This window comes from Notolepis coatsorum (genome assembly GCF_963971535.1).
Source record: "Notolepis coatsorum genome assembly, chromosome: 6".
NCBI classification, from domain to species: domain Eukaryota; kingdom Metazoa; phylum Chordata; class Actinopteri; order Aulopiformes; family Paralepididae; genus Notolepis; species Notolepis coatsorum.
The window spans coordinates 114,946,566-114,969,827 of record NC_140170.1 but is presented as its reverse complement, the minus strand read 5'-3'; the positions used below and the strand labels follow the sequence as shown (position 1 = coordinate 114,969,827).

General features: G+C 43.3%; 1 protein-coding gene across 1 annotated transcript in view; it reads right to left on the bottom strand.

The window, feature by feature from the left end:
• The window catches only part of myg1 (myg1 exonuclease), a 68,208-nt gene that overhangs the window by 42,066 nt on the left and 2,880 nt on the right, over positions 1–23,262 (bottom strand). The window contains exons 3-4 of the mRNA XM_084317801.1: positions 8,348–8,507; positions 7,006–7,155 (exon numbers count right to left, since the gene is read on the bottom strand). Coding sequence (XP_084173927.1) covers positions 7,006–7,155; positions 8,348–8,507 — 310 coding nt within the window. The remainder of the gene's footprint in view (positions 1–7,005; positions 7,156–8,347; positions 8,508–23,262) is intronic.

Here is a 23,262-nt window from a genome sequence, read left to right as displayed (position 1 = left end):
TAAACACAGACGTAAGGTGTCCACCGCGCGTCCACCGTGTCCACCGTGCTTTTTTAAGCTCCGGCCAAAATGCATGGTGACGTGTTGACCAATTTCAGAGGGGGATCCCAATGATATATCAATAAAAACGTACCGTCAGTTCATGTCCAAGGGATTATGTTCACGCACACAGCAAGTATCACCAGTTCCTGGCATTTTTTAACCTCTTTCTTTTTCGATGTCGAGATAAATTTGGGGCTGCTGCAGCGCGACCTGTGGTTTGCTGATCAGAATGGTGGGCGGGAGCTTGATGCTGGATTAGCGTATCGCTGCGTTGGGACGGCGGAGATAGTCATTGGATTCGGCAAATCACGCAACGTTTAGACTTCAGTGAACCCCACATGATAATGTTGCCGTCTCTCTGTCAACTAAGTCGGCACGAGACACGCACCGTTTGACAGCAATATGTGCGCGCACTGACAGTCGGCTAATTGACATTTCCTGTGAAAAAAAAATAATCCTCTTCGTCCCGTTTGTGTCCCGGCAATGATTTCTGTTCGTCCCAAATCAATATTTGATCATCCCCGGGACGACGGGACATCGTTAGTCTCGAGCCCTGCTTGACCGAGGCTCAGAAAATTTTAGCCGGACATACAGTGCTGATAGATGGTTATCTGGCATTTGCGATGCTCGTGGTTTTGGTTACGTCAGCAACTTTGATGCATTTTGGAAAAAACCTAGCCTGTACCGTGACAGATTACATCCCAACACCAAGGGAAGAAAAGTCCTAGCTAGCAATTTCCACTGCTATGTCAGGTCTGCCTCAAAGTGATGTCAGGACTATATATATCTTCTCAGCACCACTCCCTCCACCATGACATGTCACAAGTGCAGCCCCTCCAAGCTGTAACTTACGAAGAGCCTATTACGCGGCTACCTGTAGGCCTACATACATTTCAAAGAGACAATTTGATGTACATTAATTATCATTGTGCCCTCTCCTCCCCACCTCCCGCTCCCATTCCAACAATTGTGGGCTACAGGCCAAGTAAACTGCCGGTGGGCAGGCGATGTAGAGGGGGTCACCTGCGCGCACTATCCATAGGTACTCCAGCTAACCCAGAGAATAGCTCCACTATTAAAATGGCCCTCCTCAATCCTCGATCCATAACCAACAAGTATTTTATTATAAATGACCTTTTTGTCCGGGAAGAGTTAAGCTGTCTATTTCTTGTAGAGACTTGGCAAAGAGATCTGGAACAGACCCATCTCAATGAACTCTGTCCGCCGAACTGTAGCTCCATTAACACTCCACGGCTATCTGGTCGTGGTGGTGGCCTTGCGTTGGTCCATAAAACTTGTATTGCATGTCGGACAGTGAACTCTGAGTCCTTTCAATCCTTTGAACTACAAATCACCATAGTTGGCAGAGCACCTCCATTTTATTGTATTTTAATTTATCGCCCTCCTGGCTCCAATAGTCTTTTTTTTAACCGAGTTTACTGAGTTACTCACATCAGTGATTAAGCTGGACAACGTGCTGGTCATCGGTGATTTAAATTTTCATGTTGATGACGTCACATCAAAGGCAGCATCAGATTTTCTCGCGATTACTGACTCTTAATTTTGTTCAGCATATTTCGGGTCCTACTCATGTAGCCGGGCATACTTTAGATTTAGTTTTCTCACATGGGTTAAACATTAAGAATGTCAACCTCCAGGATTTCCATCTGAGTGACCATAAGTATATACTTTTTGAGGTTTGTTTTAACTCTGATGTGCTCCCTCATAACCAGATGACGCACAGACGTATAATTAAGCACAACTCTGCAGATACATTTTCAACATTATTTGACTCTGATGTTCTGTCCAATTGCAATGAGTTAGAGTCCCTTGTGCAGTCTTTTCATGACCAATGTTCCACTATTTTGGACATAGTTGCTCCTTTTAAATCCAGACCTGCCTCCCGTACCAATTCTACTCCCTGGTTCAATGAGTCTATCCGCCGTTTTAGATGTCAGTGTAGAAAGACAGAGCGTTTATGGAAAGCCTCCAAGCTTTAAGTCCACAGGTTACCGTACTTTTCGGACTATAAGCCGCGGCTTTTTCCCCCATTTTTCGACCCTGCGGCTTATATAACGGTGCGGCTTATATGTGGACCAAATCTGAAAATGTAAAAATCGAAATATTGCTTTTTTTACTGCATTGAAATGTTATTTATCGGTTCCCTTATTTGCTAAACTTAATACAACTTGTAAATGAGTTAATTCTTGTTATTTGTCCGACAGTATTGTGTCCCAATGCTGGTGGGAAGACTACAAACGAGAAGCTGGGTGTGGTCGTGCGCGTGCACTTAGTGAGGTGTTGAAACACACAAGAATAGCAACTTGTTTGTTGAAATGTTAATAAATGGGAGCTTCCTCAAACAGCCATCTCTTTTCTGACAATCCCCTCTGTGCATGAACCCTTACATATGGTAATTAAACATTAAAACACCTGCGGCTTATAGTCCAGTGCGGCTTATATATGTACACATCATTCAATTTAGCTGCTGCGGCTTATAGTCCGGTGCGGCTTATAGTGCGAAAAGTACGATACATCTTCTTTTTTTTATCCACTTTTTCTCCCATTTTCTATTTATCTCCCATCGCAATTTCGTACCCTCCCCTGTCTCGAACGCTGTTTCTTGCCTCCCACAAGCCGGCTGCAATGTGGACTAAGTCATACTGTACATAGCACGAGTCCCCTCCGATACTCGAGGTAACAGCAGTCGCATCTTTTCACATGTGCGGCGCGATCTTTCAGCGTCAGGGGTCTGCGCTTTGGAGGGACGCCCGATCCCCACCCATCAGTTTCCCACCCCCGCCCTAATACTGCCAATGTGTATTAGTACGGACGACCAGCTAAACTGAAAGCAATGTGGAGCGCTGGGCTCGAACAGGCGAACCCAGCGTCTCCAGTATTCGTGGTGAGCGCCTTGCCCACTGCCCCACAGGTTACACCTGAAAGAGCTTTTGATCCAGTTTAATGACATGATAAGGGATGCAAGAACTGCATATTTTGCTAATCTAATATCATCCAACAAGGGAAACTCAAGGGTTTTGTTTGAAACAATCAATACTATTGTTGCTCCTGTGCCTCCATGTGTACCTGTATATTCTTATACTGACTGTAATAACTTTTTGAATTATTTTGTGGATAAGGTCAGTGGTGTTAGAGCAGGCATCTACCCCTCATCCCTTTCTGCCAGCCTTCCTACCACTATCTCTCCTCCTCTCACGCTGCTAGACTCGTTCTCTCCAGTCACCTTAGAGCAGGTTTCTATAGTGCTGCACAAAACGAAACCCTCTTTTAATCCCCTTGATGCTGTTCCCTCATCCCTGATTTTAGAGGTCCTTGACTCAATTGGTCCCACAATTCTGTCAATAATTAACTGCTCTCTGGCATCAGGTTCTGTCCCTAGCCTTTTTAAACATGCCATAGTTCAACCTCTTTTAAAAAAGGCTAACCTAGACCCCTCTTCCTGAGAATTATAGACCAATCTCCAAACTACCTCTGCTGTCCAAGGTGCTGGAGGAAATTGTGGCTGAGCAGCTTCTCATGGTTCTAGAAACCCATAATCTGCATGACCCATTCCAATCAGGCTTTCGGAAATTTCATTCCACCGAAACAGCCCTTCTTAAGGTTACCAATGACCTAGCTGATAGAAGCTTTTCTGTGTCAGTGGGTCAGTTCATGTCGGACTCTACCCCACTGTCCTGTGGGGTTCCGCAGGGTTCTGTGCTAGGGCCAATGCTGTTCTCCCTATATATGTTTCCCCTAAACCAGATTATTAAACGTTTTAATGGAATATTTTATAAATTTTATGCGGATGACATCAAATTGTATTGTTCTTTTAAGCCCAGTGAGTGTAATCGTTTTTGCATTATTAATAAATGCATCGATGCCATCAAGAGCTGGATGGCTGATAATTTCCTTCAGCTTAATGCAAGTAAGACAGAAGCCCTCATTATTGCTCCCGACCACATCATCCCTATTATAAAAAATTCTATTGGACCCTTAGGTCAGTGTGTCAAACCTCATGTGAGGAACTTAGGTGTAATTTTTGATGACTCTGTCTTTTAACAGCCATGTCAACCAGCTCACACGGTCATGTTTTTATCAGCTCAGAAACATTGCCAAATTAAGATTTGTTGTTTCTAGAGCTGAAATGGAAATGATCATCCATGCTTTTATTTCATCACGCCTGGACTATTGCAATTCAATTTTTACCTGTCTGGATAAATCTGTGCTAAACCGCTTGCAAATCATTCAAAATGCAGCAGCAAGGGGCGCCCCAGTGGCGAACCACATAGCGCGCTCAGCCGCGACACGGCCGACCCGGGTTCGACTCCCGAACCAGTCGTTATTTGCCGAATGTCTTCCCCCCACTCTGTCTCCCATTCCTCCTCTGTCTCTCCCTACTGGACTGCCCAGTAGAAATAAAGCGATAAAACGGCAAAAAATAAATCTTAAAAAAAATAAAATGCAGCGGCAAGGCTTTTAACTGGGACAAGTAGGCATGCTCACATCACCCCCATTTTATCCACTCTACATTGGCTCCCCATTAATTATCGTGTCCATTTTAAAATTCTTGTTTTAACTTTTAAAGCCTTCCAAGATAAATCCCTGTGTACATTTTTTATTTACTGCGCCCCTACTCCCCCAGTTGTGCACTTAGGTCCTCCCACCAAAATCTCCTGGTTGTCCCAGTGTCCCACGGACCCGGTTAATAACAAAAGGTGACCGGTCCTTCCAATTCATGGCCCCTACCCTTTGGAACACCCTCCTCCTTTCTATGCGTTCACTTGACTCCCTATCCACTTTTAAGGAACAGTTGCTTGCTTGCTTGCTTGCTTGCTTGCTTGCTTGCTTGCTTGCTTGCTTACTTGCTTACTTGCTTACTTGCTTACTTGCTTACTTGCTTACTTAGCATGATAAACTGCTCATCAATCCCAGATAAAGACCTGCCTGGTAGAAAAAGATAGATATGTACATCATGCCTGATAGAGCTGGAGCTGGAACCTTCTGTTGCTGTTCCGCCATTGTCTACTCTGGTTGCAGTGCTGGCTGTATCCGAGCACTTAGCAACTGCCATCTAACACAGAAAATAACGGAGACGAGAAAGACTGTTCTCAGCGTATTAAAACAAAAAAGTTATAAATGTTTTGGTTGAGGAAGCAGCGCCCAAAGATGATATGGTCAGTGTAGAGCATATTGCTATAATGTGCATTGTGTTGAAGACGAGGATGATGTGATGCTCTCTGCTGTTCTCGGTGAAAATAGCACTGCAGCGACAGGACAACTCTGTGTACCATGTAAGAGTGTCCGTGTAGGATCGATCCATTTCTTCCATAAACTGAACCTAGTCATATCTCGCTAGAATGCTAGATGTTCCCCCGTGTTAACACTTCCTTTGGTCAATCGTCCTTCCAATTGGCAGCTCCCGGCAGTTGGAATGAGATGCAAAATACTTTGAAAATGGACAAATTGGGCGGCTAAGTGGCGCAGTGGGCAAGGCGCTCGCCACTAACGCAGGAGATGCTGGGTTCGAGCCCAGCTCTCGGCATTGCTTCCGGCTTGGCTGGTCGTTCATACTAATACAATTGGCAGTATTAGGGGGTGGGAAAGCCGGTGGGTGGGGATCGGACGTTGTGGACAGCGACTCCTACAGGTCGGTTGGTGTGCCTGTACAGCAGAATCAGGAAGTAACAGGGGCAGTGTGAGCCTCCCACACGTTACTCCTCGCCACTGAGAGATCGCGCTGTGCAGGTGAAAAGATGCGACAGCTGCCTCCTTGTGTACCGGAGGGGACACGTGATGCAAGGCTTGGTCCACATTGCAGCCGACCAGTGGGAGGCATAGTCTAACAACGTTCGAGACAGGGGAGGGTAGAATTGGATAATATGAAATTGGGATGGGAGAAAAATAGAAAAATTGGGAGAAAAAGTAGATAAAAAAAAAAGAATGGCCAAATTGATCCCCCTCACTACTTTGAAGGACTCCATCACAGAGTTGTTTACACAGACCTGCAACTGTCACCCAGCCTTCATGTATTATTAGTAATAAAATATAATTTTATTTGGTTGTTTGTTTGATCAGTCTCTTTTTTTATCTACTTTTTCTCCCATTTTCTATTTTTCTCCCATCCCAATTTCGTATCGTCCAATTCTACCCTCCCCTGTCTCGAACGCTGTTAGGCCATGCCTCCCACAAGCCGGCTGCAATGTGGACGAAGCCTTACATCACGTGTCCCCTCCGGTACTCGAGGCAGCAGCAGTCGCATCTTTTAGCCTGCACAGCGCAATCTCTCAGCGGCGGGGGTCTGCGTGGGAGGGACTCGTCGCTTCCTGATTCTACTGCACAGGCGCACCAACCGACCTGTAGGAGTCGCTGTCCACAACGTCCGATCCCCACCCACCAGCTTCCCACCCCCTAATACTGCCAATTGTATTAGTATGAACGACCAGCCAAGCTGATAGCAATGCGGAGAGCTGGGCTCGAACCCAGCGTCTCCTGCATTGGTGGTGAGCGCCTTGCCCACTGCACCACATAGCGCCCTTGATCTGTCTCTTTTGTAAATTATAAATAAGAATTTGTTCTCAATTGTTCCCGTCTGGTTAAATAAATAAATAAATAAATAAATAAAGTAAAAAGCGTTAAGTGCATTTTTCGCTCTGAGCAAAGCTAAGCCGCTTTATTTAGGTCATGTATTTACAAGTTCCAGCCACCCACGAGGAATGGGAAATTGATGGGTCACAACACATTTAGTTACGGAAATAGTCCAGACAACACACACACACACATGCTAAAAAGTCCTCTGTAGACTGTATTATTAAAAAAGTCCACGTCTCGTCTTAATCCTGTTCACCTTTCAACCCATTTTATATCAACAGGTTGAAAAACACTGAAAGACAGACTCCTCCTTTAACTTCAATATTAATGTGCATAAACTCGTGCATAAACCCCTGCACGCTAGACACGCACCTCTGTGTCCTGACTCTTGCTGTTCCAGCGTGGGTTCAGGTGGCCGACGCGTGCGCTCAGCCCGGAGGAGACGGCGTAGCGAGCCTCCCCGTCACACTGGGAGATGCCGTTGTCCACAGCATCCACCTCCTCCACAAAGTTCTCATACATCTGGTGGGAGGGAAACAAAGGGAAGAGCTCATACACAACAATAACAAACACATATGACCTTTTATTTGACCACTATGAGTAGTAGCACGGATGTTTGCCTTTCTTCATTGAGCGCTTATCGTTATCACTAGGGCACAAGTATCTTGTGTTTTATTACAAGTCGTGTATAGATATATATTTATCATATTAGTGTTTCCCCACGCAATCACGCATACATTCATGCATAAATTAAGCAGTGCTGCTTATATTGCATATTTAGGGTTGTGCACTGATGCAATTCAGTACATTTTCAGTGTTTTGTGTCAAAGTTGTCAAGGATTATTTTTGGCGACTGAGCAATTACCGATAACGACAGCCTGGAGAACAAAACTCCCAAAGTCCCAATACCAGCAGTGATGACCAATTATCTGGGGAGCTCATTTTGGAGGTTTACTGCTCATTAAAGGGTCATCTTTTGACCCCTATTTCCTTCTTACCCGCAGCACTGGCTAATTAAGCCACAAAACCAATGTTAAGCAATGGGGCCATGTGTCAGTCTCTACAAACACTGAAACCGACGCCAGTGTACCAAAAGTTACTTTACATTAGTCTTGTGGCTAACTAAGGAGGAGCTGGGTCTCCAGTATGAAGCACAGTATGGATTGTGCTGAGAAAGGACTCGACCTTGTGACAACATCGTCAATAGGAAATAGATTAATAAACTTAGTGGAAGACAGAGTCGGGCCCTTTGGATCGCTGTGGCTCATTCAGTTGGAAACACTCAAATAAGTTTGCCCTCAAAGGCACAGCTCACGTCTTGGATTCTAAACTCCCATTGACCATTGCAGTGAGAGGGGAGGCGTGGCCTAAGTAGCATCCGCCTGACGTAAGCGGCTCATGTGCCCCCCCCGACCCAGCGGGCCTATGGACCTCGGCTCTGGAACCGAATCAGACGTTCTGCTTATCATCATAGTACTTCCCGAAAGCAAGTAAAATATATATATATCAAAATATATACTTCTCTTTCTCTTGTGGGCTTCCTCCAAAATTTCCAAATGCAATTTCACATAGGATGAGTCTGACTTAGTGGCCAAGAATATCCTTCTTCATATAAAAAATGTGAGTGTAATAAATAAAGCACAATTATACTAACCCAGTGCATAAAAAAGGTCATAAATACAGTCTCTCTGCGGCGTTCTGGCCGACCCCTCACCTTGTCAAAGAGCACTTCCAGCTGTCGGTCTTCCTCCTTCAGCTGTGTGAGTTGGGCCAGCACCTTGCGGCCAAAGTGCAGGTAGACCAGGCCAGCCGAGCTCAGCTTGGTCACCCACGGCTTTCCTGGGAACAAGCTGTGATAGCTCTCAGAAAACGTCCTGGAGGAGGGACATCAAATGTTCAAACGTAAGGGAGACATGGACACACAATAATGCAGATGGTGGGACAGGAAGGTGACTGTAAATGGTAAATGGTGCATTTATATAGCACTTTTATCCAAAGCGCTTTACAATTTGTTTCACACACAATGTTATAGGGGTTAAGTGTCTTACTCAAGGACACTTCCACACGGTGCCCGGGAGGAACGGGAATCGAACCGGGAACCTCCGGATTACCAGACAACTGCTCTACCTCCCGAGCCACTGTGGAGGCGACGTGTGTTACTTATTATCTCCCACTTTTTCATCTAAAATAATATAGTCTGATTATTACTGGAGCTAAAACTACAACACCACCACCACATGACCCAGAATGTCAATACAGTAGACAGTGTAGTTGCCATTATCACAGATAGTTCATTCTATTCACCTCTTGCTATAGTCACCTTGCTAGCATTATTGTTTCACTGTAGGAAGTCAAGTCCTGTAGCTCCTCTAGCCCTCAGGTAGATGTCTACATGTACTGCAAGTCAGTCAATATGCTTATTTGTTAAGTATTAGGATCACCATTTGTTAATACCAGTTACAACTTACAAGCTAGTGTTCCTTGGACCTACAGAATATAGTCTTTATGTTCCGTTTGCAACTTTGCATGCGATTTCTATGCGACTCAAGAAGGATCAAATGGCAAGAGAAGCTAGCCTACATTCATCCCACTTTAAGGCAGACCTGCGTCAACTAATACCTACAGTATACAGATATGAGACATTCGGGACATGGAATCGTCAATCAGCATGCATTCTAATGGCATGTTTATTACGATGGCCACCCCTAAGCTACAGGCCTAATGAGAAAATGTATGGATGGAAGGCTAAGCATGGTAGATCGATAGTGACCATAAACAAGAGTAGCCAATACATCCATGATGATTTAAAGTGAGGAATGTCGTCTTGCAGACTGCTCCGCGAGTCCTGACATAACATCTTATTTAAAGGATGAACGATCGATAACTCGTCTTGCTTATCCTTTGTTGCATAAAATGAATCATTTTTGTATAAATAAATGGCCTGAACTAGTTCATTTGCTGTTGGGGAAATGGGGCACATAACCATTCAGGTATCAGAGCAGGCTTGCATATAAAGAGTAAATAAATGCACTGTAACCTGTTGTTGCCTGGGCTATTGGCTAGAATTGCTATGGATTCCAAAATGCAACAGTAAAACTCCTCCAAAGTGGTATAATAGAAACTAGGCTTATTCAAAACAAAATAGACATTACATTCTAATCCAATAACCAGCACATCAGTCAAATCTCACATACAGGTGTACAATAGGCCTCATCTTTGGATCCATATAACTTATGCTTAAATCTATGCACACAGTCTACTTCCAGTAGGCCAGTTACTGTTGACAGGAGAAACAAGAGAGAGAGAGAAGCTGAAGACACGGGAATTGTCAATGTGAGCAGACATCTGCAGCACGGGAGCCACCCGGAGAGACAGCTCCTGAGCATCCGTGTGCGGAGATGAGCACAAGCTCCAGCACAGAGCCACTGCTGGCCATCCGACTTCATTGAGATGCCTCAGATGCTGACTGTGAAAGGAGTGAGCGGCGTGCAGGCGGGGAGGGGGGGGGGGGGGGTGATTACAGCTATTATACTGCTAATTGACCGAGCCGAGTTGTCTCTGCGTTCATTAGGAGGAGACGGCAGCAAATGAGAGCGGGAGGGAAACGACCAACGAGCAGGGGGAGAGAGAGACCATTAGGCCTAACAAAAATAATAGTTGGTTTCCGGTTGCCGACCGACCCTGCCGATTTAGGTGCGACCCAATATATTTTACAAGTTTAAAAAAAATAAAAATAAAAATTATCCGATTTTTATTTTTTTTTTTTTTTTAGAATAAAGTTTCATGGAAATCTTAGTCAAACATTTAGTATTATGGATATTAAACATGCTGGCAGAGTACATGCATCCATGTTGTTGTGAACATTTTAATTAAATAAAGAAATTCCCTATCCATAGTCGCCGTGGGAAAGAATAAAATAAAAAAATAAAATAAAATAAATTCCCAACCTACCCATGGCCAAACTGACAACCAACAGGAAACCAACAATATTATTTATTATGCCTTAGAAGAGGCATCCCTGACGAGGGAGACATCAGGCCACTAGCCCCTTTCGTGACTGATGCAGAGTGAATCCACAGTCACTTGCTAGTCCGTAGCAAACCAACCTAGGTTTACCATGAAGGACTGGTTCTGCCCGAACCGTTCGTTATACAAGTATCACAAGAGACATTTCAAAGGTACTCACAGTTGCACGAGGGTTTCGGACAGAGATACGTGATGGTTTGAAAGCTTGGCGTTGCTAATAAACATTTTTAATAATTTGTATAAACGTGTAAACATCACAGAGGCAGCGTTGCATGCCGAGTGGCTTCTTCTCTTATTCTGCATTTGTGACATGCCTGGTGCGCCCAGCATGCAACGCTGCCTCTGTGATGTATTTAAAATGTTTATGAGCAACGCAGAGCTTTCAAACCATCACGTATCTCTGTCCGAAACCCTCATGCAACTGTGAGTACCTTTGAAATGTCTCTTGTGATACTTGTATAACGAACAGTTCGGGCAGAACCAGTCCTTCATGGTAAACCTAGGTTGGTTAGCTACGGACTAGCAAGTGACTGTGGATTCACTCGGCCAAACTTTGTTGGCGTGCATCACAGTCACGAAAGGGGCTAATCAGGCCACCTGGGTGGAATATACAGTCAGGTCTATAAATATTTGGACATCAACACAATTTTCTACATTTTGGCTCTGTACACTCTGCACATAAGAATGTAGCAGCAGCAGTTGATTTGGCCACACCTAATGTTTTTACCATCTATTTTGTTTTGCCTAATGATGCCTTGCTTGACTGATAGTGGCAGCTCTTTGGACCTCATATTGATAGTTCCAAATGCAAATACCATACTTGATATTAATTCTAGACCCTTTATCTTCTCCTTGTTAATAAAATCAGGGAATAACACGCACCTGGCCATGGAACAGTTGAGCAGCAGTCTGCACTTAAAAATCACATATTGATCGTTTAATTTCAAGTCCATTGTGGTGGTGTGTATATAGAGCCAAATTGTGTCAATGTCCAAATATCTATGGATATGACTGTAAGACTGTCAGCAATTCCACTCATTACACTAGCAGCAGTCACACATACAGTGAAATGTCCAGTTATGTAGCTGACAGAAATAACTCAGTGCTACTCCAGTCAGAGCTTTCATATGAAGCCTTACTTGGCAGCACTGGCTGGACACATGCGAGACATGATGTTCCTGAGTCACAGCTTACCTCTGCCTCCCATTATTCCACATTAGTCACATAAATAGTCTAAGTACAGTACATTCTAATGTGTTTATGTGTGCATACAGTGGTGCTTTATATAGTACAGTTTTGAGTAGGTATAGGGAGAGGTTGCTATTGCTGGCTCACACCTCAGGCTCAGCCAAGAGAAGTCTGGATAAATCCACTGTAATAAGTTGCTATATAGTTATAATATATACCTATAATTCACAGTATGATTTAGTTAATATAGCTGTGACTTATTACACAGTGAATTTCTCCAGATTTCTCTTGGCAGACCCTCAGGTGTGGCCAGGAATATACCTGGGGAGTCGCATGATGGTGCTGGGAGAATTTTGCCTGTGATCTCAAGTACAAAGATTTTCTCAAGGTAGCTGGGTTTATATGGCTCCACTTGTTTAACTGAGCTGAAATGTGAGGGGAACAGAGTTGAGCATATTTAAATGAGACGTCATGGGTACAAGACTGTACCTACAGTTCCCATTGTACAGCACAGTCTCGGGAGCAAAGGCTGTGTAGCCGACTGGACAACATTACCAAATCAAAATAGTAAAAACAGACAGAATACAATTGGGTTTTCCCTAACACCATAGTTTTCGTGTTCTGGACGTGAATGTTCGTAGCGATAATTTTTTTTTTTATCTGCTTTTTTTCTCCCATTTTCTATTTTTTTCCCATCCCAATTTTGTATCGTCCAATTCTACCCTCCCCTGTCTCGAACGCTGTTAGGCCATGCCTCCCACAAGCCGGCTGCAATGTGGACGAAGCCTTGCATCACGTGTCCCCTCCGGTACTCGAGGTAACAGCCGTCGCATCTTTTCACCTGCACAGCGCGATCTCTCAGCGGCGGGGGTCTGCGTGGGAGGGACACGCCGCCCCCGTCGCTTCCTGATTCTGCTGCGCAGGCGCACCAACCGACCTGTAGGAGTCGCTGTCCACAACGTCTGATCCCCACCCACCAGCTTCCCACCTCTGAACGACCAGCCAAGCTGGTAGCAATGCAGAGAGCTGGGCTCGAACCCAGCGTCTCCTGCATTAGTGGCGAGCGCCGGCTTGCCCACTGCGCCACTTAGCCGCCCACTGTTCGTAGCGATCATTGAAAACAAACATGGCGACAAATAGCAGATGAGATGAGAAGGGATACCAATGTCAGAGTTGTTGTGCTCTTGTGATTCGTCAAAGATCAGCAAGTCTTATGGGTATAGTAGTAGAAGAAGGAAATAATCTAGCTCTCCTTCAAAGATCATGAACCTACTCAATACGGTTTTGCCATAATATTTTAATAGTTTGATTTTCACTGGGTGGCTACAATGGGGGAAGATCACGGTGGAACCTCACTCCTCTGGTGTATGGCAACCCCTCCTTATACCCACTCAAATCCAACCTACACACCAGACCAAAACCAAACATTTTAAACAAAGTCCAATACCAAGAGGGGCTCTTTTTTACAGAATGGATTCTACCCTTAAACTGAACATCTGAGACAAGACTCTAGCAATTGTGTCATCAAGAGACAAATCCTGGAGCTGCTCCATAGACCGTGAATAGTGGAACAACTCTGATTGATTGATTGAAAACTTTATTAACAGATTGCAGAATGGGTACAATACAGTACAGCTCAATACACACAATTGTTAAGGGGATGCAGACCAGAGAAAGACTGGTCTTGTTTACATCAGGGTCCCCCATTTTCAATTAATCATAACATATGACATACACGACATACAGATAGACAGTACTGCTACATCTATACATTTATGACATACCAGATTTACAAATACAGTACGGTTTGTGATACAAAAAAAGAGTCTAAAAAAGAGAGTATATACATTTGACGAAGAAACTGTACATTGGAGGAGGTTGGGTAGATGGGTTGGAGGGGGGGGGTTGGGTAGGTGGGGTGGGGGAACTGTACATTGGAGGGGGGGGGGTAGGCAGGCTGGGGCTGGGGTACATTGGATTATCCACAAAACCTTACTTGGTCCCAAGAAGAGGGTCTCGTGTATTATTGGGTTAGGACATTTACAGGGGCCAGTTTCGAATTGCAGTCTCTCGTAGGTGCTTTTTGAGAGTGTTTTTGAAAGTGGGTAGTGATTCACATTCCTTTACAGCTTTGGATAGGGCGTTCCACATTGATGTGGCATAATTGCGAAACGTGTTTTGTCCCTTGTTTGAGCCGAATCTGGGTTTCACATTATTTGTGGAGCTCCCTCTGGTGTTGTGGACGTGGTATTCACGGACCTTTGGGAAGTAAATTGACATGTACATGGGTACCTTAGTTGTGTGTATCTTGTAGACCAGGCCCATTGCAAGTTGCTGTACTCTGTCATCTACTCTAAGCCATCCTAGGTTGTCAAAGTGGGCAGGGGTGAGGTGGGTTCTAGGAGTAAGGTCAAGCAGTAGTCTGACCAGTTTGTTTTGTGATGTTTGTAATTTTGTTTTTAGTGCCTTTAAGGTGCTTTGGTACCATGAGGTGCAAGCATAGTCGTAGTACCCTTGAATGAGTGCTCCTGCCAGAGTCTTCAGGGTATTCTTGTTTACCAGAGAGGAGATCCGGTACAAGAATCTAGTTCGTTGGTTGACTTTTTTTATTACATTGGATGCCATTTTGTCACAGGAAAGATTTGCCTCTAGGATGGAACCTAGGTATGCAATTTCATCTTTCCTTGTGACAATATTGTCACCCACTGTAACTGAGAAGCCGTCGGTCTTGCTGAGTTTGTTATTTGAACCGAAGAGAATGGACTCTATGGACACTATGACAATTACTGTACCCATGGTGATTTTTACTGGGATATGGGTAAATCTTCCAATTCAGAACCGTAAGCCCTAGTACATTATTTAAACAAAGCTGGGTGTAATAGCTCAAACTGAAAATATATCAGCCCTCAAAGTCAGACACTGTTAATGGACCAATTCCAAAAAGTGTCACTTGATGACATCCAAATTCAAGTCTTGATGCTCTGATTTCCAGCTTAGAGAGAGACAGTCTATGTCGAATATAGTGAATTAACTGTCCAAGATCACTGAAATAGCATAAGGTTACCTAGATTCTGTTTTAGGGTGAATTTCCCCTTTAAATGTTCCTTGTGGGAAAAGATTTCACCATGCAGTCCTGTGGAGAAGACTGAATTTGCAACACAGGAATTTTGCCCGTCTGACAAACACAGCTAAGAATGGGAACCGCTGACCTCACACTACGCATGATCCAGACCATCTAGCCCCCCCCGCCCCCCTCCAGCACAGAGTGATTTCCCCCGTGGGTCCAATGCAATGACGTGGCAGACTGTGCCTCGTGAGCCAGCAGCAGGGGGGGGGGACATTCAATTGAAGTAGCACTAATTATGGTTTATCGCCTGCTGGGGAGAGAGCCCTGTTACATCCTCATCACCATGGTCATCATAACAGCAAGCTATAATTAGCATGACGAGTGACGACATCAGGAGACAGACACCTGGAATGGACTCAGGGCTTTGTTTGTGTTTTTGTACTTTTTTGCAGTGAAAGCTTGGGGGCAGCTTAGAAACAGATGCATCATTCTCCAATATGTGCTTGGTTGAAATTAAGTTGCAGGAAATTACAGCAAATGTCTTTCTTTATTGCAAATGTTTTGCCTCGTGGACGATAAAACGATAACGATAATTATCACGATATATTTTTCCTCGCAATATGAAACGTGGTCGATAATCTTTTTTTTTATTATTTGTATTGTGACCTGCAACAGGGCAGTGGACAGACTTTTCTTTCTTGCCTGCAACTTAAAGTAATGGCTTTGCTTGTCCAAATGACAATACTGACCAAATTGAGATTTATTTTTCTCTTGTCCATTTATTTTATTTGCTTTCTAATTTAAAATACAGTTTGAAACAGTCTGTACACAGTAGGCTATGTGTGCTAGCAGAGCTAGTCTCCAGTCGCGAGACACGGTGCACATGTGCGGTGGTTTGTCCACCAAAAAAGCGCCAAAACATAGAAAAGAAACTAGCAGAGCCAGAACTGTTCAACTCCCCTGGAGCCACAGCCAGCTGTAACACTAAAGATGACGGCAACAACAAAGAATTGCTGCAAAATAAACATGCATTTGTTGTTTAAATAATAACAATAAAAAAGATTATTTAAATATATATATATAGCCCAGCCCTACAGTCCCCTGCCAGACCACCCCCTAGCTCAGCACCAATGTTCCCCCTAAGGTGCGCCCGTGCGCACATGGCAAAACGCTCCCGCGCACATCTGAAATCGGTCGCACAAATTTTTTTTTTTTTTTATTCAACAAACATGACCATGTTCACACGTCTTAAACTCATACTGAGGCCTTAGTTTTGGTTTTAAATTGCATATCATCATTCATTTATTTATTGTCACACAGAGCAGAAGAATTTTGCCAAAACAAACCAATAGTATCCAGCTGCAGAACGGCAGACCAGCCACACTCTCAGACCCAAACGCATTTCCTTTGATTTAATTATACATCAAATGATTTATGTCAAGGATTGCAATGCCTCGCTTGAATGAAGTTAACTTTTCACCTGGATAACATTAACATCGAGGGTGAATGTAATGTGAGAAATTGGGATAAAAAATAAATATATATATATTATTTTTATTTATTTTTTTTGATCGGATCGGGAAAGATCGGTATATACTCAAAATCACATGATCGGGATCGGATCAGGAGCAAAAAAATTTGATCGGGACATCCCTAACGGTAACGTGTTGCGTGTGACGTTACCAAGAGAAGCCCCGCTTTCAGTGCTTTGTGGGCAGCGCTACTGCACACTCACACAGACACACACAACAGATGAGGAAGTGGACAGATCCGACCAGCATTGCTGGCTCCTCACAATGCAAACGCGAAAATGTACATTACAGATGAACTGCAGAGAAAATTTCCAATTTATCATCTCGTCGAGACTAATTGGAAGCGGAGTGCAACGCGTGCAAAGCTTGACCATATGTTTATGTGTCTAATAAAGGTGCTGGCGATCTCAAAGCTCACATGGACACAGCAAAACATTACAAACAAAGCAGTGCAAGGCGAAGGCATGGCAAAGTTGACCAAATTGATTGAAGAATGCAGCTATACAGAGAGAGAAAGAAAATAATTGAAAACTATTTTGATGCCTCAAAATGATGTTTTGGTTTGATAAGATGCTTATGATACAATCATAAGGATTATGTGTGTAATAAATTAGTTTAGTACACTAATTGCAACAAATCTGAAACTGCATAGTGCACTTTTAAATTAGTATCTTTGTGAGGTTACTGTTTTATAATTTACATTACATTGAAAAGATAAAGATATATTTTTTAAAGCTGGATTTTCTAATACAGAAGAGGTATTATTTAGAACATTACATCATATTTTTCTTGTTATTTATTTTGTCCAGTAAGACTTGAAAATATATATTATTTTGTCATAGGTTGATTTAGTTCTTTTCTTGAGATTTGTCAGATAGATTACTTTAGGCATAATACAGCATGTTGAGTAACTTTGGTTATAGAGAGATATTATTTTGTTATATAAAATAATATAAACAATAATTTTATATCCATACAGAGGAGGTATACTTTAAATATATTATAATGATAAGGCATCTTTGAGTAAACTTTGATTAAGTATCTTGAGGCTGAAGGCAGAGTGTCCTCTTTTAAAAAAATCACAATATGGTCACCCTTGAAGTCGCATTATAATTCACTTAATAAAATAATGACTAGTCAGACAAAAGTTAGTGACACGACTCACACCGCCGCCGCCAAAGTAAGGACTATGCTCTGTATCGTCAATCAATGGTCAAATAAATATTAGATTAAGGAATATATATGCATTTTTGTATTATTTCTCTGTGTATCAGCAAAATGTATATATTTTTATGTTAGACATTAAGGGAAATTAAGATTCTCAGATTTTTTACAAACCGCCGCTTATCAACTAACCGGTTAATCGGCAGGTGACGTATGTTGCTCAGTAGTTGCTGATGTCTGCTCAGGAGGTTTGAGTGTTTGCTCAGACCAAAAAATAATTAGAGGGAACATTGCTCAGCACCATCTTGTATGAAACTCCTGGGGAAAGCCCTAAAATGATTACTCAATGTGACAAGTCTTCATCCAAGTGCACTCAGTTGGCAGGAACGTCAGCGGGAGGGAAAGAAAGGCTAGTGGAGGATAAAAGTGATATTTACACCTAGAAATCACAAGTCTTTCACTGCCAGATCCAAACAAGAAATGTATCCTTTCCTCCTGCTGGGACTTGGAAATAGGCCAGTGAGTAGTTAAAAGAGCCAGGACAATCATGACATGTGTATTCTTTGTGGAGGTGTATTTCAGTGTTGTCCTTTCAGTAAAAGGCAAGGTATGGCGAGGAGGGGGGGGGGGTGAAGGGTGGGTTTCCCCCCCTTGGTGGATTTTTTTTGTCAAATCAGTTGTGCAATAGTCACTGTTGTGAAGGGCCAGATTAAACCGAATATATATATTTATTTATATATATATATTCAATTGTATTTGTATATTCTCTAATATTCCCTGATATCCCTTGTATATTCCTTGTACAATATGCATTGAATATCCATTCTAGCCTACTGAACATCCCATAATAGTCTCCATTCTACTATTGGTCGAGACCTTGGTGCCAGGCTGCCATACCCCTCAGACCCAGTTCAAACGTACCGCTCGACATGTACGAACAAGTCCTAGTTCCGCGTAGGAATTTGGCTACCGCACCACTAATGGGACTATTTGTTCATAGTGCGTATATATACTGCGCTACTAAAGTAGGACTTTCTTTTCAGTCCAGTTTCTTACCCTCCAATAGAGTCACAGACGTAAAGCCTCCCCGCGACGCCACGTGTGGGAGTAAGGCCAAGTTCGCCTACCATCGGTATTGAGACATCGTGTATATTAATATTTGAATAGTCATATTTGGCACTATATCGTCGAGTTGGACGTAGTCTATTAAGCTAATAATAGTCTGTTAATATATAGTGCTTCGTGCGGTGAGAATACTACCGTAGTCAGTACCCCATCGTTTCGGGCAGAGAACTGGCTGCTTACCCAGGGTGGTTGACCCTATGTGAAGCTGCACCCGAGGAGCCCCAGAGCCGACGAGCGAGTGGACCTGTATACCGGATTATTCTACCGACGACAGCCCGCCTTCCCAGGCACGGATTATGCTTTGGATACTTTGATTATTCCATGGATAAAGACCCCCGACACTGCCGTGTGTTGGAACCCCCCCCCCGGAGAGGACGCAAGGTGAGGAGACGCTCTGCAAGACGAGGTCGCTTCACGCCTCTCCCCCGTGGACCGGAGAGAGCCGGCCCACAAAGAGTCCACCTGCTTTCATCTGTGGTCCAAGGATCGCCGGCGCATTGAACGGCACTACAGTGGGTTCACCTGGGATACCCTTGGCCGGACGAGGCAGCCGGATTCTACCCCCCCCCCCTCCTACTCCTGTCGGCTTACAAGCGACCGGATTAACCCCCTCTAGTGTATCTAGCAGGGTTAGAAATTAACATTTTTTTTCAAGGGCTTTTTTTGCCCCCCTTAATTGATTTTCGGGGGCTTTTTTTTGTATTTCGGGGGCACTGCATTTTTATGATAAACGGTAGGGGTGGGACGGTTCACAAAATGGGACGGTTTGGTTCGTATCACGATTTTGGTGTCACGGTTTTCAGTTCGATATATGTTAATTTTTATTAAAAAAAAATTTAACACTCAAATCTAAACATGCTTCTCATTTATTAAAAATAAAATAAAAGGTTTACAGTGTTTACAGCCTTAAATAATGTTTGGCACACAAAGACCGAACTGACTGAAAAATATAGGCTACATTTGTCAAAGTATTAACTTAGTGCAAACAAACAATATGCTCAGCCAGCACTAGACTTTCCTTTCTTTAATATAAACACACAAAAACAATGTCAACCATGTTTAAATTCCCTGATCGTCAGTTCTTAATGGAAAGATTCGTTTTCTGCTTGAAATTATTATGTTTCCGTCTACATTTATTTAGACTAACATTATTTAAATATTGAGTGCAACTGTGGTGGATTACGTAATTCGGTGAGTTGGAACTATCTATGGGTTGGCGCCGGGTCCCCACGGACATTTTAGCGTCACGGAACACCAGCCCAGACAATGTTATCAGCTCCGGTAACGTTAGGAGGAGACGTTCTAACATCAACATGCAGTGGAAAAGCGGCAATAGTCCCGGTTGGAGTTAGTAAAACACAGTTGTATGTTAGCCTTCTTGGATGTTGAATAAACGCCTATCATTGTCTTTAAACACCCCGCCTCTCAGACTCCCATTTCCTCCTCTGCTACAGTAGCTAGTAGCTACGGTGACATTTCATTGACTACAGTATTAGCTTGCGGGCTGCGTCGGGCTACCATAGTTAAAACGTGCGTTGTGTTTACAAACTCCTAACGCTATGGCAAGATGTGTGTAGGCATATGTAATGTTAATGGCTATGTTTTTAAAGTCGTAATGAAGATTGATTTATATTGTGCGTGCCATTTTTACACAAACTGACTAGCACCTGGCAGCTGGCTGCTGCTGCCTGCAGCCAGTGCAGAACACCGGCTCCGCCAAATGAATTTTTTTTATTTGCGCGTCATCTGAACCGTACTCCCACAGACGCTCCATTACCGGATAAATATATATATATAATTAGTAAACTGTCGGGGGCATTAAGTGCCCTCCTTAACTGATTTTCAAGGGCATTTTGTCCATTTTCAAGGGCATTATGCCCCAAGCCCCCGTTAATTTCGAACCCTGGTATCTAGTATAATCATTAAAGTATCATTGCTGTTATTCCTTAACTATTCCAGGTCGTATATTTACCACCTGCGCCTTCAGAGATTGGACATTCTCTATTGATATACCGACGAATACTCCTTGCCATAAAAGTGCATACTATTTCAATTCATAAATGTAATTAAGTGATTAAGTGCTTATTCTACACACCATCGCTGTGTAGAAATAAAGACCTGTTTCTAATTCGTACATTTGTGTTGGATCCGTTTCATCTACGTGAGAGTGTTCATGATAATATATTTATGCCGTGTACTGGGTGGCCGAATATTAAGTACAAAGGTAGTGGTAGTAAGTATCATATCTAGTAATACAGTCAGGGAATTGTACCCCTCAGTTACAGTCACTTTTGGTGAGTTGTTTCTATACAATTCAGTTATATGACATTTAGGTATGACACAGGATTACACAAGCATTTTTAGTATAGAAATGTGTCAACAGACTAAAGCAGGGAACCACAATATTTTGCATACGAATTATGCAGAATGTAATATCATAACTGTCTATTACTTTTCTTGCAATTGAGCCAATTTTCCTTAGGTACGGTTTTGAGGTGTGTGTTCAACAGAATGTAGTATCAAAAACACATTCACAAAAAGTATGGGTTACTGAATGCTGAACTGCACTATTATAATCACTAAGCCAGACCTTACCTGTGTCCCTGTATCACTTGTCTCTGCTGCCCTTTGATAAAACCATTTTCCTTTTTTTTGGGCATATTTCAGTTAGTCACAGTAAAAGTCACCTAGTAAAAGTGAGATAATTGACAATATCAAAACATGCTAGGGCTGTACCGAATAGTTCGAAGCTTCGTTCATAATGTTGACATTCGAATTCTAAATCAACATAAAAAATTGTAAAAAAAAATATACATATATATATATATTTACATGGCCATACCTTGCCATACCAAATGGACGCCCCTGGTGTATTTACCTCAAAGACAACAACACTGGCCTGTATCCATCCATGTAGCCCTACCTGAACCCTAATAAGGTTAATATCTCTTTTGGATGTTGGATCATCCGTCGGCTGAGCGGTAGATGTTTGCTGTCCCAATGCCCATGCACCAAGACCAAGGTTCGAATCCAGGTGTGTTACAATGGTGCCATGACTCTCACAAGTTTGTCCACGAAAGGAGGTCAAAAGTGAGGGGAGTGGAGCAGAGTGCCAGTCTGATGAGCCTAATATCTTTCTTGGCCAGGGTTTCCCCCCCCTTTAGCTGACCTATAGATGTTTTTCTTCCCACGCAAGAGACCTGCATTATGGTAATAAAAGGCTCCGAGCACCATGTGTGTTACAACTACTGTATATGACTCCATGCTCTCCCTGGTGGAGGGCTTCATAGGGTGGTGCAATAGCAACCACCTCCAACTCAACATCAGCTGGTGGTGGACTATCGGCAAAGCAAGAAGAGGCTCCCTACTCCCATCACTATCCAAGGGGAGGAGACCTACAAGTTCCTAGGATGACACTTGAACAGTAGACTGATCAGACAACACAGAGGCCCTCTACAGGAAGGGACAGAGCAGACTGCTCTTCCTGAGGAGACTCTGGTCTTTCAACGCATGTAATAGGCTGCTGCAATTATTTACCAGTCTGTAGTAGCCAGTGTCCTCTTCTTTGCCATGGTATGCTGGGGAGGGCTACATCAACTCAACTGAAGCTGGTGAGGAAGGCTAGCTCCGTAGTGGGAGTCGAACTGGTCAAACTAGAGGTGGTGGCAGAGAGGAGGATGAGGGAAAAGCTGGACGCTATACTGGAAAAGCCCTCCCACCCCCTCTATGAGGAGCTAGCCAAGATGCATGTTCAGCCATAGACTGGACAACATTGCCCGGACTCTGGCGCAGTGTGTCGGATTGATAGAATATACTGCCCTTCTTCTTTTTTTTTTTTTTTTTTATTTGTCTTTTTCCCCCTCCATTTTTCCTCCGATTTTCTCCCATCCCAATGTTAGTCGTATGCCAATTCCCAGTCCCTTCCTGGTCGCTGCGCACTTACCCCCCACAGTCAGATCATCTGGGAGAGTGGAGGCTACCACGTGCTTCCTCCGACACACGTCCAGCCAATCACCGCTTCTTTTCACCTGGCAGCGCGGATTCTCATCGAGAGGGCGTAGCGACCGTAGCGTGTGGGAGGACCACACTATCCCCCTCGAGTCCTATCCGCGCTTAGCAGGCGCCCCGACCGAACTGTAGGAGTCGCTGTTTACAACGACCCGGACCCACCCCGCCAGCTTCTCCCACCCTCTAATACAGCCAATTGTATTAGTGCAGACGGCCAGCCAAGCTGGTGACAACCCCGGAGCTGTGAGCTGGATTCGAACAGGCGAATCCGGGGCTGGTGACGAACGCAATCTCCGCTCGGCCACCTAACCGCCTTGAATATACTGCCCTTCTATTATTATTATTATTATTATTATTATTATTATTATTATTATTATTATTATTATTATTATTATTATTATTATTATTATTATTATTATTATTATTATTATTATCATGTTCTATTATATTATATTATTATTAATTGTTTATATTCTACCATTATTCATATTATTTCCTATTATTATATTTTTCCTGCCT